This window comes from Papilio xuthus, unplaced genomic scaffold (genome assembly GCF_000836235.2).
Source record: "Papilio xuthus unplaced genomic scaffold, Pxut_1.1 DF828952.1, whole genome shotgun sequence".
NCBI lineage: Eukaryota > Metazoa > Arthropoda > Insecta > Lepidoptera > Papilionidae > Papilio > Papilio xuthus.
The window spans coordinates 2,609,736-2,628,865 of record NW_013529697.1 but is presented as its reverse complement, the minus strand read 5'-3'; the positions used below and the strand labels follow the sequence as shown (position 1 = coordinate 2,628,865).

General features: G+C 32.9%; 2 protein-coding genes across 4 annotated transcripts; one reads left to right on the top strand and one right to left on the bottom strand.

Annotated features, from left to right (window-relative positions):
* Nucleotides 1–576: 576 nt before the first annotated feature.
* Nucleotides 577–2,594, top strand: LOC106124981 (pancreatic lipase-related protein 2). The gene is made up of 5 exons (XM_013322049.1): nt 577–695; nt 894–1,059; nt 1,128–1,528; nt 1,680–1,883; nt 2,184–2,594. The coding sequence occupies exons 1-5, from the start codon at nt 653–655 to the stop codon at nt 2,414–2,416; spliced, it is 1,047 nt and encodes a 348-aa protein (XP_013177503.1). The 5' UTR covers nt 577–652; the 3' UTR covers nt 2,417–2,594.
* Nucleotides 2,595–2,640: 46 nt separating this feature from the next.
* Psf (PTB-associated splicing factor) lies at nt 2,641–18,990 on the bottom strand. 3 transcript variants are annotated; one of them, XR_001228264.1, is made up of 13 exons: nt 18,612–18,990; nt 17,807–18,196; nt 17,454–17,648; nt 17,054–17,275; nt 16,675–16,976; nt 16,484–16,592; nt 16,241–16,395; nt 15,868–16,090; nt 15,453–15,518; nt 4,898–4,944; nt 4,410–4,469; nt 3,350–3,931; nt 2,641–2,805 (listed from the first exon to the last, which is right to left on the bottom strand). XR_001228264.1 is itself a non-coding variant. In XM_013322415.1 (10 exons), exons 1-10 carry the CDS (start codon nt 18,792–18,794, stop codon nt 12,520–12,522), a joined length of 1,971 nt encoding a protein of 656 aa, XP_013177869.1. In that variant the 5' UTR covers nt 18,795–18,990; the 3' UTR covers nt 10,778–12,519. The 3 variants fall into 3 exon arrangements, 1 of the variants encoding a protein (XP_013177869.1); XR_001228265.1 differs by lacking the exon at nt 2,641–2,805 and having other exon boundaries at nt 2,845–3,931; XM_013322415.1 differs by lacking the exons at nt 2,641–2,805; nt 3,350–3,931; nt 4,410–4,469; nt 4,898–4,944 and adding an exon at nt 10,778–12,645.
* Nucleotides 18,991–19,130: the final 140 nt, after the last annotated feature.

The window sequence follows — 19,130 nt, the reverse complement described above, 5'->3', positions numbered from 1 at the left end:
GAAGTTAAGAAGAAAAATTGTTAATATCGGTTCTCAATTATCTTACATTCTTTAAATTAGTCTGATAAGTGTGTGGCGGAATTTTTCTTACCAGAAAATGTTAGGTAGAGGACGTAGATTATGCGGAAGAGGAGACGCATAGGATCGTAAAATATCCTCTATTTGTATCTTCTCCGTTCATCATTTGCAATTTCAATTAAGATTGACAATTAACATTATCTTTTTTTTATTGTAGGTAGTTACGGTTTTCAGGCGCAAGTTGACTTTTTGCTCACATCTTTCAGTTATATCATAACCAAGGCCTATCGTTATACAGTGACCTTATAATGAAGCTAATATATTTTATTACATCAAAAGAATTAGAGCAAGCCTCTTCTATCAAGTAAATTACATTGACACTGTCTGTAAATAAACTGTAAACAATATTTTAACTAGACATAAGTATCAACATGAAATATTACATTTATCTTGAACGTCAGTAACTAGGTCACAAAGAAGGACAAGTTTAGGACTTGTTTAACGGAAATTACTTTGTTAATCGTCGTTTACCTAAAAAGTATAAAAGTACTAAGTATAGGATATTTGCATAATTTTAATTTACTCAGGCTAGTAATAAGACAGGGCAAAGTAGGCATGTGTGCACACGCTAACGATGCTCCGGCGATGGTGCCATATTTACATCGTTTTTTTGTTCGGTAAATATTTTTTTACCAATATTTTATTATCCCTGAGGTGAAGAATTTTCATTCTAAGCCCAAAGATTACAAAAATAAAACTCGGGAACCGACCCAAGACAAATTTATTATTACTCTGTAAAGTTTTGACTGAAGGTAACCATCTATTTTTAAAGAAGTATGTACATATATCGTAATTAAATTTAATATTGTTTTTAGTTGCCTGCTTAGGTTCGATAGAGTGTCAAGATGATATGAAAGACGGCTACGGGTACAGCTGGCTGATGTTAGTCGACGAAGCCTTAAATCGGCACCTGTTGAATTTCTCCGTTCTACCCTCTCATGGCATACGCTATGGGAAGCCTGTCTTTTACTTATACACTAGGTAAACTTTACATCGCCTTTGTAAACTTTAAGGTTGACATTAATCTAATTATCTTCCATCTCACGTAGGAACAATAGAGAAGATCCAGAAGTGTTGTTTATTCCTAATGATGAAGAGTATTTGAAGAGTATATACTTCAATGGTTCCAATGATATTAGAGTTGTGACACACGGCTGGATGTCAGACTACCAGGTCGGCTGGCTGCAAAGTATAAAAGATACACTCTTACAACATTACGATTTAAATGTAATAACTATTGACTGGGCGTATCTCGCTAAAAATCCGATATATCCATGGTCAGCCTTAATTACTCGGTTCGTGGGTAAACAAACGGCGAAGTTGCTTGATGCATGCACAAACACCTATGGTGTAGGTCGTCACCGCATGCATCTGATCGGGCATAGTCTAGGAGCTCAAGTCATGGGGTATGCTGGCATGTTTTTAAATAGTGAAGTGCACAGAATAACTGGTAGGTATGGCTAAATTAACACAAAATCATTCAATTTTTCACTTAAATTACTAGTATATAAATTTATAATTGATTATGAACTCTCGTGTTAAATTTAAGGATCATTAAAAAAATTAGTTAACCTATTATTTACATATGCAAATAATTTCAGGTCTAGATCCAGCAAGACCATTGTTTGAATTACCTCTATTGCCAACAGAATTTCGTTTAGACGAAAGCGACGCGCACTTTGTGGATATAATTCATACGTGCGCCGGACTGTTTGGTTACGAGGATAGTTACGGTCACGCTGACTTTTATCCCAACGAAGGCACCACTGATCAGCCTGGATGTCCACCAAAACGGGAACTATTAGGTTGTTTTTTACTCCCTTGGATAAGCAGTTGTTTGATTATCAAATTAAGTCAAACAGATAAGCCTACATATACACAAGAATAAGATGTTACAGGTCTAACTCATTGCAAATCTGAGTCCGGTATTTTGTAACGTAAATAAAGACATTTATTTTGAGACCTTCCATAAGAAAAAGCTAGGAAGTTAAATATAATTCTGATGACTAAATAAAATATTTGTTACAAAACTTGACATTAAAAAGCATCCTGGTATATCATTACGGCTAGATAATACTTTAGAGGTCTTTATCAATATATTACAGATAGCTGCAGCCACGGACGCGCCGCAATTTATTTCGCAGAATCGATAGGATATCCGCATGGTAGAGGATTCAAGGCTTACCCTTGCGATATCTGGGAAAATTTTAAAATGGGTCTTTGCAGAAAGAATAAAACAATAATGGGATATCTCGCCTCCCCGGATAGTAGAGGAGATTACTATCTTCGCACAAATAGCGCCCCACCGTATGCAATAGAAGACGTTAATTATATATAAACAATTGTATTAATTTTTAGAAATATAAGTTGGCAATAAGCGAATTATTTTTGCTTGTTTATGGTCGGTTTTTACATTCAAGCAATAATATTGGCCACCATAGCGCCACAATAGACTTGGCACAAAATTTTCAACTCATTGTTAAGGTTCTTGCTCGCGGAGAGGGACTATATTACCTTTTTCCTAAAAAACATGCTTAAAAAAAATAAAACACAGTGAGTTCAGAAAGTGATATGATTTTATTGTCTTATTTTAAGATACATTTACAATAGAGATCAGACATACTTATATCTACACCAACAACACAAATAACAATTCATTTAAAAACATTATAAAGTAAGTGAAAGGAAAAATCACAGTTTATTTTTAAATCTTCGTTTAGAAACAATCTGAAACAAAAAGTAAAAAAAAATAAGAAAATGACACTAAAGTTCAAATAAATTGCTTCTCTCAATAAAATGTCAGAAAGTAAGATGTTATGCGTCATAATGCATCAGTCGGGAAAAGAAGACAAATAAAAGTGAATCATCATATTAACAATTTGTAACAACCATCACATAAATATTTTTGTTTTATTAAATTAATTTTAACGTCACCGCGGGTTTCCACTGGAAACTGCTGTACCATAGATATGTGGAGTGCTTTATATAACATTGACATCTAATCGAGCCGATTTTCAAAATGTAAAAAACACTTGGGAATTTAAAAAAAAACCTTTCTGAGGCCTTTTACTTTTGTGGTCCGGATTAAGTATCTAAGACAAATTGAAGAGAATGAGAGAAAAAACAATGTTTTTATACGGATGTTTCAACGATGGAATCCCACGGTAAGTCAGATACACTTAATATTAAACTTTGAGAACGTTGATAATGTTTATAGGTTACTTTTAATTTAGTAAAATTATCTATCAAAAAATAGTACATATAAACTCACCAATAAAAACATAACTAAAGCTGACACCAAAGTAGGTTATTCTATCTACGGTTGTTACAACTGGAAAGACAAACAGTTTAATTGTGGCCCTGCTTAGAATTCAAAATAATACACATATATTAATAGTAGAATATACTTAATACTTGCTACTATTATTAGTAGGTTATTAGTCTATTAGAAAAATTGTTTAACTTTGTAGTATATTAAAAATAGTATTATTCCTATAAACATGGACCTTGATTCATTTAATGTACATTTATAAGCGAAAATTTATATTTATTTTTACACAAATATTTTAAGATCTTTTGAGCGTATTTTAAAAACGCTTCATCTACTAAATAGAAATTTCTAAAACATGTTTATCAACTAGCTATAGTTTTCACTGCTTCAACACTTATACAAAAACATCTCTATTTTTTTGAGAATGAGCGGCTTAACAGTTTTTTGTACAGTGTAAACTCATAACATACTCCACTAAAGATATTTATTCTGTATATGTTAATTATGTTATATAAGACGATGATTAGCAATTTACAGCCATGCGTATGAACGTTCCCGACTGCGCCCCACACCGGACAGCCTCTGCAACAAAAATAACAGCTTTACTACGTTTCATTGATTGAACATAATTATTTCTAAATAACTAAATCTCAATATGAACTTCAAAGATTCTTATTTACAAACTGACATGACTTTTATCAAAATCCACAATTATCCTACTAATTTATAATAGCACATTCTACACAGAAATATTTGCTATTAAAAAATTAAATATATGGTTTTCGTTTGTTAAACGAACCACAAATGTTTACATTTCTATTTTGTAAACTGTATCTTGGAGCTGTTAACAAAGCAAAATTTATATTTTTCTTTTATTTGTTATGTATAGCAAAAATTTAAACAGACAATTTACTTTGAAGATCATATTGTATTTTCAGAAATTATAAGTTATGCGTCATTGTGCATCCGTCGGGAAAAGAAGACAAAATGTATCGTAATCATCATTATACCAAAACATTTGATTCAAATTATTTAAAACGAAAATTAGAGTTATCCATACCTTGCTTAAATAATTGCTTCGGGTACGTTATACGACAATCGCTAGAAGCGATACATCCACCTAGAACAAAGAGATTATTTTACACTTATATAGAGATATGACAAACTTCTACAATTTTATTTTAAACAGTTATCACGGCAAGATTGTTGTTTGTTGTTATTTATGCAGTTATAATTATGTTTTATCATTCATCATTAACTCACTATAAGTCCTGAGGGGCTCGGAGCCTACCCTAAACTATGTGATTAGGCCATAGTCAACCACGCTGGTTCAGTGCGGGTTGGTTGACTTCACACATATCTTTGAATTTCGTCTCAGATATGTGCAGGTTGCATCACGATGTTTTCCCCCACCGTAAGAACTTTCGAACCCAGGACCTGCAGATTGCAAGTCAAGTGCTTTAACACCTGAGCCACCGACGCTCTCTTTTATCATCTTAATAATATTATAAATGTGAATCTAATATTGAGTATAAAAGATGTAATTACCTGTAGTAGAGGATGACGACAGGTCTCCCTTAGCTATACACCGATACCTGTGAACATAATGTTTATGTCAGATTTATATAAATAAAAGACAAAATGGAATGATTAACACATTCAATGCCACCAGGTTGCAGATTCACTTTAATAATGCAAAACAGTGGCACTGAACGTGGTAAAAATTATTAATTTAATCCTGTACTAGTATTTATAGAAAATAGGTAATAAAGTTTCGATCTCATTTAGTTATTATAATAGAATCAACACGAAACAATATAACAGCATTACAAAGAAGAAAATTGAAAAGATAAGCAAATTCATAAGTTTTTAACAAAGTAGACATCATCGTAAACCTACCAATATATTTCAAAGCGAACAAAAGGTAAGTGACGCCTACTCAACGAACTTTCAACGTATTTAACTTCATAAATAAATACTTACGTACTAAAGATTAATATAGAAGCATTTAATTGAAATATAATATCTAGCAACATGACTATGTCAGTTTAAATTTGTAAAATGTCACATTTTGTCTGCACAATGGTAAATAAACACATTCAGTAATTGGTAATTTTAAGATATAATAATTAGCTAGATATTGAATTATTTGTTTTGAATGTAAATTTAGTAATCTCGAATATAACAAATGCGAATTAGATTTTTACCGTACCCCCAACTTTTGCATTAATTTATTATCCCCAACTATTATTTAGACTCAAACGGGCAGGCGAAACACTTTAGAGGCGGAAATATCCCAAAAAAACAGGCCACTTACTCCCCAAAGTTTTTGATCACATATAAATATTATTTACTAAATTAATAATTAGAGAAATACTGACATCATTGCCCATCACAGACTTACATCGGAGGTATTCTATTCTTTCAACATCAATAATTGATACAGGTGAGAATCTAATTATTATTTAAGCTCTCAATTAGTCAAAGCTTAATATATCTCTGTCTCTCTCTTATGTTTTATCTACCTTTTGTATTTGTAGATTATTCTGGAGTAATTAGGATCACGGTTAAAACGCCGCAGACATGCAGTTCGTGAACAAATAATCCATGTAGTTATTCAATTAAAAAATCTACCTTTAAATATGTAGATTATAACTTACAAATACAGATGGTCGTTCATTTCTAATTACGAAGAAGCAGTATGAAAAGGTGACATGCTGTTTGCTGCACACGGGTCACGTTAAATGCAGTTCGCGCTACGCACGGTGTGTTTCCACTGTCGTAATACATGTGTCCTAAATAACAATGTTGCCATCGCTCTCATTCTCATTGAAATAAATAAAAATGACAATTATATTATATAAGTGTCAAGACAGTTAAAATTCACTGTAAAGGATTTACCATTAATCTCGCGATGTCAATCAACAATTATTTACCGCTTCCCCCGCTGTTGATGTGTAATGAGGTAAACCTCATATTTTCTGTGAAACAACGAAATCTATTCTAAAGATTCTTAAGAATAGATTTCGTTATATGACAGAAAATAAATTATATGTGAAAACACACGTGATATCACATTATATTCCCCCCTTCATTGTGATATTCCGTCAATATATCTCGAAAATTCCATCCTTTTGAGCTTCGCGTGATAAACGGAAGATCCTATAGTTATTATTAGGAATTGTTATTAGGAAGTTATTATATAAATCAATAAACGTCAAAGAATTGGAAAGTGGGGATGTAGCAAATTAAATCCTTTCAACTATTCCATAGAAGGCGTTTAACATTCCTGTAAAATCAAAAATTCATTAGCTGTTAAATACAATGTAAAAAATTAACCTCCTCTACAACTTCCCTCAAAGTTTAAGGTGAATTACAAAGCTTATTATTTTTTTTAAATCCTTAACATAAAATTTTACTCACGACTAAACATGTAAAACTTAGGATTGTAGACTTTAACTTTTGTTCCAAATATCGCTTCGTAGTGAATGCACTTTGTCTAGCCCCGCTGATTCTTCTACTTTGGCGATAATTGCCTAGCAAATAAAATATTGATTGTATCCGTGTAAGCATTCTTAGTACCGTTGAACTCGAATGACAAATCTCGCACTGAAAACTGTTCCAACCTTCGTACGAGATCACGTTTTACACGTCGAGATTCTCTAAAGAATGTACAAACAGGCACAAGAAATTAACGCCTCGCAATAAGTGCCTTGCTTATCACGTATGACAATCGTTGGCTCATGAGAAACAGATCAACGTTAGTTCATGAGCTGAGGGGACTCCACTGTATGCATTTGTACTTTTCTTTTTTGTTTCAATAAAGTTGGAATTTCTAGATCAGAATTTAGTGCTCGTCCTTATGTAAACATTTTGATGTGTTATTATGACGATTTTTATCTCTGCGAACTGCGTACACTTTCTCGTACCGAAACGCGAGGAAAACTCTGTCTCAAAAATAGGCTTTTAAGATAAAGGAAATTAAAACGAAAATTACAACGCTTGGTTCATTTTTGCGCAAATTGCAAAAAAAATAATTTAAAAAATGATACCAAATCCATATTGCTTCCACTAGAAAAATCTGCGAAAAGTGAAAATTTGTCACAGCTATTCATGTTTTTGTCAAACTTGTTTAAACCGTTGTTATTAACCATTAACTTGTTTTTGGAACTACTTAATAGTTTAAAATTACTCTTCCTAACCCTCAGAACTACAAAGCATAAGTTCTGCGACAGTACCCACCTAAACATTTTCCTCCCAGCAAGGGAGATCGACTCATATCTTCTTTCTTGAATCTTCTTATTTCCTGAATATTAAATAGTACCGTAGGCTAAAAAAAATTCTTCAAGCAATATTTCCGAACGTTTACTATTTGAGAAATACTTCTCGAGAAAAAAAAATGATGCTGAAAGAAACATGGGACAAAGTTTTAAAAATATCTGGTTATATAGTTCTGGTATTATTTAAATTGAAGTAGAACATTACTGGATTCGTACGTATTCGTATTACAATCAAAGGAAACGGAGTAAGACCAGAGGATACAACGTTATGACAATGAAGCAATATTAAATATATCTGCTCACGGCAGTACAAGGAAATACAATCTTTTGACAAGCAAGTTTGTCCTGATGTACTGACAAAAAGGTGGTAAACAAACTGTGGCTGCACCCTCTTCACCTTTATATGGTACATATTCAATGTGTAGTAATAATGGGCAGTGACGGTACAACGACAGCCGATCAGACTGTGCGACATGTCACGAGGCGCCATATTTTGTCATCCGTAAAGGATTTAGGGGTACAAGTTTTTTATTAATGAGGGGCGGGGACAAATAAACATTTGAAGGTTAAAAGTAGACGTCCATGGACATCGAGTCACTGGAAGCCATTTTATTATTTTTCTTTTAATTTCGTAAGGATACAAATCAATGGGTGTTTCTTTAGTTCAACGACTGAAAGTTTACTGAAAGTAGACAACTGAATTTGGAACAACAGAAAATATAGATGATATATTATCGAGAAATCGAATTAGTCAAAGGATAATTGTATACGCGAAATAAAATTTGTGTTAGGATCGAGCGAATCAGAAGAACACAATCTATGCAAACTCTTCTCGATTTAAACGGGATTATCACTGTAAAAAACACCTGCAAGGAAAGTCATAAAGATGTCATTAAATAAATTAATATTTCGCGTGTTAGTCGAAATATAGATTTGTATGATAAGATTTTCATATAATGCATTTCAGAATATTCATCAAAAAGTATACAGTTCAACTTCTGTAATTCAATGTAGATGAGATCACCACACTTGCAAACTATGATAGATTTTCTATAAATAAATATTTATGTTCATAAGTCAAAACATTTTAATATTAGTAACTTTATAAGACAGCTTAACCTGTCATGTCTATGCTAACACAGGCACTACTGAGATTTCAAAATTTCTAGACAATATTGAATTGTATATTATATTAGTAAAAACAAATAAGTCCAAAATACGTTGTTGAGGAAACAAATATTATTAACGCATTCTTTGAAGACAGCTTTATTTGAAAAGCTTAATTATATGAATTTGTACGTCTACGTTTCATTCAAGTGCGTTTTATAGTTATTGCTCATCCTGTGTTAGCACCTTTAAAACTTACCATATATACCTTGATTCTTGCTTGTCCGTCGGATCTACTATTACTGTAGAATCGAATCTTTAAGACTTCAGTAGTAGCCAACTGCTGATTTTAATTTACTTCATATTTCATATTTTATTCAATATATTATGAATAAATCTTTTGGACTATGTTAATCGATCACTTCAGTCCATTATAACCTTTGATGACGTCTTTTCTTCTGTTTAACCCTTGGGAATTGGGTTTGGTTTTCGATGGCCTTGTCCTTTATTCCTCGGCATGCGTGATTACGTTCGCTATTCTTTTGAGGTCAGCAGTAAGTAGCAGAGAGCCTTGGCAAAGCTTAGTTCCCATTATCTTTAGCATTTTTACAAAATCTGAGCTGGACTTAAATTAAGCTAAGGACAAATAATCTGAACAAGAGTCAAAACAACTCTATATTAAAAGATAGCTAGATAGTTCTTTTGACATTATGAATAAGAAAAATGTTCATAGCATTGTATCACACTCAAAGTTCCCGCAAATATTAAACTCTCAACTTCACGAAACAAGACATGGCAAAAACCTCATATACGGTGAGTCGGCAGTATGTACTGCTCTTCTATACAATGTTTATCAGCTGTCAAATCTGAATTTTCTTTTTAAAACATATACTCTTTCACGCACTCCCTCAATATTTTCTTCGATCATTCCTTATCTTATAAGTATAAGAAAAAGGTAAAATAAAAAATCATACAAAGTGCAATCAGATTCGATCAATCAGTCAAACGTGTTAACAGAATTTGTACTCTCAATAGACATTTATAAAAGCACTTACCTGATTTTACTTATAATTATAGCCATTTGGTCTAAAATAATTTAAAAAAAACATCGCTCTAGCATCTAGATAAACAGATACATAGCAAAAATATACAAGGATCTTTCTCAAAGTGCAGTGAATACGAAAGATCATGTAAATATAACTTTGCTTGAAGTCAGGGGGTCGCTAAATGAAATTGAGCAATGGCAAGAATAGGTACCGCAATAGTGAGATTTTTCTGAAGTTTATAATGGGGGCGTTACGAGGTAAACTTTTCCTAAACTGCGTAGTACACCAAAAAGTATGAGAAACAATGAACTAGTATATCTAGAAAAAGAAAATAAAGGATGTATAAAAACGAATGCATGGAATGCTATAGAATTACTAACTAGATGGATAGGTGGACATCTGTAGATATGTAGGTCTTTACAAGATTTAGATTAAAGACATACCCTTCTTTTGATGTAATGGTACTAAAGTAGAAAAAAATACTATTTTAACCTGGATAGACGAAAGTCCAAGGGACCGCGATATGTTTATCGCTTACTAGCTGTCTTTCTGTGACCTCGTCGTCGATTACAATTACATTCCCTGCCGAATTATTCACTATCATAATTGTAAGTCTGGTAATGGATGGCTTGCTAAAAATAAGTTAGAAGTAATTAACTTTTTTAAAACGGATCGGTGGGTTTCTATCTATCGGCGTACATGAAAATCTTGACTGACTCAGTGAATAAACAAACGTAAAATATATAGTGATAGCCAATTGTCTTTATTAATTTATAGAGTAGCTATAGGGTTTAACTTTTTTGTTATCCACCACGTACGAAAATGCCCATGACCTTTTTGGGCTCTGAATAAAGGCCCGTATCATAAGAAGATTTGTTTGAACTGACAAGATTAATGTTGAAATTGAAGGATTGAAAAATCAATATTGTTAACATAATGTTAATTAAATAGTGAATGGTGTATAGGTATGTGTAGTTTATAAATGAATCGAAGTATTAGAGCTTAGATCTAAAACATTTATTTATGAAAATTCTTTAGACATTACAATAATAACACGATGCTAATTTTCATCGATTTCAATAACTACGCAGCAAACTTCGTAAGCGATTCATAACCTGCAAATTAATTACCAAAAAACACTCTTTATGGGTTTATTGGTAAGAAATTCACAAGTTCTGAATAGCATTGCGATACTTGACAAAATAAGTTTATTACAAAGTAGCTTTCTCCTGGACATTCTCACCACAGCGACGTAGCAAATACTTCAAAAATATGCATATTGAGTGTGTAATGTTTACACTAGTTATTTTATTTGAGAAATAACCTGCCTTTTACTGTTTGATTTTTTCATTAGAAATATTTGTTACGTCTCTATGTGTGTGAGAAATCAGTCCCAAGCAGCTGAATCGATGGTTTTTGCATTTTTAGCTTCCTCATATCATTACAGAATAATGTAATGTTGCAGACAACATGCAAGAGGGAAATCATAAAAGTTAAAATAAAATTAATTTATATTTACGAGAATACTAAAATAAAATTCTCTTCTGTTTCAGTGAGTAAAGTGAAAACAAACAAAAATGGTTGCAAAAAAATTGCGCTAAATACATGACCACATTTGAAAATCAATCTTTTCTCAACTGATTAAATAGTTTTTTTTTTGTAAATGGCATTTTAGCTTCGATATAACTTTATATAAGTTAAAAAAAAAATTAGGAAAGTTAAAGGCTGTTCAACTCTACTTTGCTAAGAATAAAAATGTTCTTTTCGTCAATATGAACTATTCATCTTTATATTGACGAAAAAAATATTTAAAAAATCTGATAAGTGCAATTAAGAAGTTTAAATTTTGTCTCAGGATACAAGATAAATTGTCTTTCTTGATGGAGAATCTATTACTAATTTTCACAATAAAGATAAGATGCCTTAAATTTCATTCTGAGTTTTATATTGTGAAGATTTTTTATAACTTTGTTAAATAATTGATTTATTACTATATGGACTTAAGCGAAACTTACAATTTCCTAATATAACTTTAAGAGAGAAACATTTTTAGTTATCATTGTCTATTTTCCCACGTTTAAGTAGGTTAAGTAAAAGATAAATAAATGATTTTTTAAACTATCAAATAATCTTATAATTTATCATACTGCAAATAACAATTAAAAAGTTTATAATATTAGATGTTTTCTTATATTTCGAATAACTAAACTACATACCGACTAAGTGCACTACTAACATTCAAATTTCCTGTATTTGCGGCACACATTATAGCTATGATGCTTAGCTTTAGATTTTACCTCGTCCACTTTACAAAGTAGGATTAGGATTGACTGAACTAAATTGTATTTTTACGCAAAACCGCTTAAAACATTTAGTTGTATCATTTCGGCAATAAAAATTATATATTACTAAATATTAAATTAATAAAAACACACTTTTCGAGTCAGTCGGGTAAAAATAACAGGGAAATCGTATGGGCAAGTTGTAAGCGCTTTCGACTTGCCTTGCTTGCGTGCACTCGGTTCGGTAATCACCTAGTACAAATGTTGCGAAATCGCAATATGCAATAGCGAAGTACTAGTTCACAGAAGAGAATTTCTGTTGACGCAGCTCTTATAAAATAAAATAATAATTAATTTTTAATCGTGGCTAACCGAATGGTTAAAGACACGGGATTTAAGACTGCTCATGCAGTCAAATGTGACGTTTTTTGTGCCGTCACGTGGGAAGGAAGCGGTTAGAACCGACGGCGTTTGTTAGGATAATCGTCCATATGGCGGGGCCCGTCCCAACCGCGGGTTTGCGGCGGCATGTCGTCATAGCCCCCGCGCGGCATGTCGTACTGCTCTCTGAAGCCTCCTTCCTAAAGTGGGCAATTATAAATGTGGCCAATATTTCTTTTTGTCACCAAAAATTCTTATGACTAAAAGTGATACAATGATGAACAACAGAAGGTGTATTACAACATGGGGCTATCTGAGACGATAAATATGATTTTTACTCATCATTGTCAAACGTTACTGAACTTATTCTGATTTATTAACTCGTTATTATGGAGGTTGCAATCCAACCTGTGAAAAAGATTCAGAAAGGAGGGCAAACACTCCATCGGAGAAAATGTAGAAAAGTCAATATACCTAACTTACACGCCACTACAACATCTTGTTTGACTTTTTATGCAAACATCTAAAACCTACTATGAGGTAATTTTATTAGTATTTTGGTTTTTGATTTATTGGCACAACGCTGATGTCTTACTAGACCTACTCCATATGTGTGTGATTTAGAATAGAATTTCGTTTGGTCGACGAATTAAAAATAAATAGTTCTGATAGCTATTGATTCTTGTTATGTGTAGTCTTATTTTATCCAGTCATGGTAAAAAATCTGAAATAAATTTTCGAAGCACACAACAAGAATAGGAAAATACACGATACTCCAAAGCTGTCAATCATTTCACTCCACACCGTATCATAAGATTACACTCCAAGAGTTGAATCAACTCCAACAATTCAGAAAATAAACAAATTAACCATCTTTAATCAAATTAATTTGTACACATGTAATGGCCAAAAACCTCCGAACTGTGAACACACACAGCAGCAATTTCACGGATGAAAATAGTAGTCGATATAAATTATACGTAAAACATTTTTGCTCAAATCTTACATTTTAATGTTAAGTTTGGCGTACGCAATTGAGAAGAACATAGTTTTAAAGAAATAGAAAAAATATGCATCTTCGTCATTTTCATAATTTTCAGCTGATTTCCAACAAGTATGTCATTTGAAGCAATAAAACAAAGTCTCAGATAGCCCTTTAAGTTAAAAACCTTTGTTACAGCACACACTATATCACTAAAAATTCCTTAAAATTTAATTAAAAATGTTAGCTACGAATATATTGTTCTATATATTATTTCTCTTTTTTATAAGGCGATAGCAATGTTCATCGCAATGATAGGCATAATATTATGGCGATAGTTTATCTTGTAATACCTATGAATGTATTTTATGTCCTTAAGGTAAGTTTAATAGTGCTTTATATGTGAACACACATGTTTATCTAAAAATCTCAATCGTACCAACACATAAATTCATGGTTCATGATCTTTTTAAAAACCTAAAGTGTGACTAATTCTGTCACAAACTAACAAAATGATAGTAGCCAAGAATAATAGGATAAAAACTTGTTTTCATTAAGTACAATAAGATCAGATATAATTAACCAATGTAGATAAAATAACATCGTCAATTCATAAAGATCATTGTAACATTTAAACAAATGTTTTTAATATCAATGTAAAAGATTCCGTTACTAAATTGTATATCAGAAGATAGCACAATAACATATTTCCTAAATCATCCACACAATGGATTTTTTTGAACCAGGCGGCTAGCATGATATATTTGAGAAAAGTATTCGTATCGACGTTGACAAATTTTTGTACAAGTTTGTGCATCGCCCCTATTGGGCGACAATGTAACTAAGGAACTTTGCGGTGAAGTACATTCTGACGGCTGGCTATCGAGCATTGTCGAATATTTTCTCTCTTACTGTGGGTTTCTGACACCAAAATCGCCGTATAAACATATCGTCATCCTTATCATTATCTTTGAGAAATCAGAGATAACAATATGTTTTAAACGGGGATTTTGGTCTCAGAAACCTACAGTTAAATTTATGACGTAAAAAAATAAGATTTAAAATCTCGTATTCTTTTTCTATAGCAAAAAACGTGTTTTGTAACATGCTGTATACTTAAAGGTTTTAGTTCCATTTTTTACGATTTAATTAAATTTTCGGACCTTTCGGTTAAAATACTTGATAGATTAAACTTAGGAATTTGAAATACGTTTGTGCTAGCCCCCGGTATATCATTTTCAAAATGGAATTCATTGCACTCTCATTTGTCAACAAATTGTGGTGTAGAGTTTTCAAATTAGCGAGATCATGATATTACGATATCTTTTAACAAGCAAAAAATATATATCCTGAAAGCTTTCTCTATTGTTTTAGATACAGATGCAATTATCTTTTGTTTCACATTGCTTACTTCATTGTATATACATTTCTTCTTCTATCGTAAGCAAGTGCGCGCGAAATTTAAAGAAGATCGGTAAAAGATTTTCAATAATAATAAGTAAATAATAAATTGACTATTGATAGACGACAATAAAGAACAGCAACAATGGCTGGTTGCATTATTATGTTAATTATAGTACATGATATAGTTCTAGGAACCTTTTTTTTTACATGTAATACCAATCTAATTTTAAAGTGTAATAGCATTTGTTTTTCCTTCGAGTTAAATTTGAAGCATAGACCTTATGTTAAAGCGAAAATTCAATGAAAACATAGGTTATTGCTCGTAATATACTGTCAAAGATATAAATAACATCATATTATGCTTATATTACCAAATATTCTAAGATTTTTCAGCGTGTTTTTTTTATATATAGCAAGCCTACGTCATAGACAACGATCCTTTTTATATTGCACTGATTATCATCTTCTTGAACCATTACTTCATTGGCAATGTGTAATAGAATGATTACTTTCAGCAAAAAGTATTAATGAAATAAATATCAATATAATATCACCTTGCAAACAGTGTGCAAATGTTGCCGCTATACTTTATGTCAATGTAAAACATGCAAAATGACTTACCATTGGCTGTTGTTGATCAAACATCCCCTGTTCTTGTCTGTCCAACATTGAGTTCAATCTTTGTGCCTGTGGACAATAGAGAAATTTTAAAACATCACATATTATAAAAATAAACCATACCACCCCCCGCACAGATATTTATGATTGATTAATTTATATTAAATGTTATTAATATAAATTAAATAACCTTAAATAATATTAATATTTTTATATTATTGAGTATATTACAGTTTGTAAATAAAAAAAAACCTTGAAACCAACGGTGCTGCTGCCTGATGGATGAGAAAACTAAAATTAATGCATCCCATGACCCACACTAATACATAACGAAACATTAACCGCTGCACTCACTTCTAAAGTGGTTCCCCTTAGTTTAGGTGCAATATGAAAATCTACACTAAGTATAATAGGTGACCTGTACAAAGAGCGTGTTCTCCTGCTGGCGGCGACGCAGCTCGTCGTCCTGCAGACGCATGCGCTGCGAGAGCTCCTCCTCCTGTCGCAGCAGCTGAGCGCGCTCCGCCTCGCGCCGCTCGTCCGCCGCGCGCTCCGCCATCTCCCAGCTGCGCTTCTGTCGCTCGCGGTCCTGCTCGCGTTGGCGCAGCTGCTCGCGTAACAACTCCGTCTCGTGCTCGTATCTACAACAAACACCATACCATTGCATCATATCTTTTTATTTTTTTTACTATTTAATTCCAGTAAAACATTACTGCCCTAAATGTAGAAATTCCATAAAACATTCATAAAGTGTAAAAAATTCACAATATTGGCACTTTTGTCAAACTTACTTGGCATATTCCATTTGAGCTTCAAGCTTCTCTTCTTCAGCAGCCAACTCCTTTTTGAGTGCTTCTTCTTTCTGTCGGTGAAGTTCATGCAATTGTTTCCACCTGGTACCATATTCATGTTCGAAGCTATTTGGCTCAGAGAAACGGGGTCCAACCTTGAATATTGGACAAAAAAATTAGAAATTCCACTAAAAGAAAAAATACTAAAGATCAAAGTTAGTGTTCGATTATTATTAAATTTACCTCACGAGCACGAAGAAATTCTGGATGTTTCTTGGGTAAATTCTTTTCTGGATAGCCATCAAACTCATCCGGTTCCTCATAACTTTCAACAATTACTGGGCGCAGGGACCTATTAAAAAATGGCAAATTATTTATTTTGAAGGCATTTTAAAAAATATTAGTGTTGAAATATAATTTATCAATAAACTTACGATGTTAAGAAGAAACACTTCTCAGTACAATTCCTAATTGCAGACAAAGCACTGGGTTTGCGGGCAAACTCCACAACTCCCTCTCCTAAAGTTTTTCCTCTTTCATCAACTCTTACATAAGCTCTTTCAATTTTTCCAAATATTTCAAATGCTTTAAAGAGAAGTTCATTTGATACAAATGGAGGCAAATTTTTAACTCTGACAGCACAATTATGTGGGGCAAATCTCACTCTCAGAGAACGACCATTCCTCATTTTACCATCAAGCTCCCTTTTTGCCTTTTCTGCATTAACTCTGTAGTCCTAAAAAGATAAAATGATATTAGTTTATAATCTTTCATAAATTATCATTTCCATCTTAATAATTTAAATATGCTTACCATTTTAATAAATCCAAAGTTCTTTTCTTTGTTAAGAAACAATTCTGCAGCTTCACCAAACTGGCCAAATAAATTCATAATTTCCTCTTCAGTTACATCAGATGTTAGATTACCAATGTAAAGTCTGCTTCTACCATTAAATTTAAGTTCCGTTTGGTCAATTTGAGGCAAATCTATCAAAGGTCCACCAAGCTCTTTGAGTTTGTTTAACAAGAAATGGTCCTGTGAAATACAAATCAGTGTCACATAATATTTCAATAATAATTGCCCCAAAATACTTTAACCGTTATATTGTTTGTATATATTTTTAAATATCTTGGTGACTCTAGGTTCATTAACACAGTCTAGAGACTCCTTTAATATTCCGGCCACAAAGTATAGCACAACATCTATACCATACCTCACGTTGCACTGCCTTCCCATCCGGCTGGCCCCTCATGCTGTGACGCTGGTTGCGAGCTGGGCCACCACCAACACCTTGCTGTTTAGGGCCAAACTGCTTTTGGTTTTGGTTCTGATTCTGCCTGTTGCCAGGACCACCTTGACTCCATGTTCCACCTGCTTTGTTTCCCCCACCAAAGTTTCCATTGATATTCTAAAAATTATATATGTTAAGTAAATTCTACACTTAAGGGACCTTATAAATACACAGTAAATCTAAATTACCACCTTATTAAAAATGGTGGATTCATTCCAAAATGGTTGTGAAATTATAGAACACAAATGAAAAGTCACAAAAAAATGAAAACATACCTTATGAAATTGGTTCTGGTTAGGACTAGGTCCTTGTGTATTTTTTTCACTACCAATAGACTTGTCAACATCATCCTGGGATTTGGACTGGTTCAATTTTTGTTGCTGCTGCTGGTTTAATTGTTGTTGTTGAGGCTGTTGTTGTGGTGATTGTTGTGGTTGTTGTTGATTCTGAGGCCGCTGGTTCTGTTGCTGGCCTTGTTGTGGCCCACGCTGGTTTTGCTGTGGCCTCTGGCTTTGTTGTTGCGGTCTATTGTTTTGTTGTTGTACCTGAGGTGGTGCTGGCGTGGAAGCTGCCGCTGGTGCCTGCTGCACCTCCTCGTTAGGTTTCTCTTTCGGCTGCTGTGTTGTCGGTGGCGGTTGCTTTTCAGGCACAACCTGTTTCACTGGCTAAAATATAATTTTATACATATAAAAATATAAAGTTCACATTATACACAATTTATAAATAAATGCAATAGCTGAAAATAAAACCTTGTTAATTATTGTACACAGTACAAAATGTGACAATATACTTTTGAGTGGACACTTGCCATCAAAAAGAAATAGACAAAAACAAGATATACCCTATTACAAATTTTGAAATATGCTTGAAGAACGTCTTTTATGCGATTGATTTTATAATACAGCGGTATGATGCTTGCGTTACACAAAATGGCGGTCAGCGTTCTAACGGGACAAGCTTATATTGTACAGTAGCAACTTTATTATCTTAATGCATCATATTCAAATAGCTAGTTTTATAATAGCACTGAACCAATAGGGAAATATATGTCAGACAGGGAAATACGTTAAATCTATTTACCTCAATATTAGGTCGTTGACCTCCTTGTCCATGATTTTGATTTCTTTGATTTTGATTGTTGTGTTCAAATCTAGAATTACGAAAACCTCCGCGGTTATTTCCTCGGCGACCCCCTTGACGCTGCGGCTGTGGGGGTCCGCCGTATCCTCTATTTCCAAATTGATTCATCCCTTGCATTTGCATAGTAAAAAGTTCCGAATTATTTCAATCACAAAAAGCAAACAATAAAAATTATCAATACAATAAACTATACAATAGGTAGAAACATTTACAGCACAATAACGTTTTCAGTATAAAGTAAATCCGGAAAATATTGAAAAACGCACTACACGCATTCACGACTTCACGAAAGAAAAAGTAACAAGACTCAAAATGGCGGAGCGAACGGCTAAGGAAGGAAGAGGAAGTCAGTTTGCGTCCTTTTTCTAGTGGTTCCATTATACGCAACAAGATATATTAACTTACGAATTTAAAACTATGATGTCAAAAGGTTTATTTATTTTACCCGTGGTAAAATCA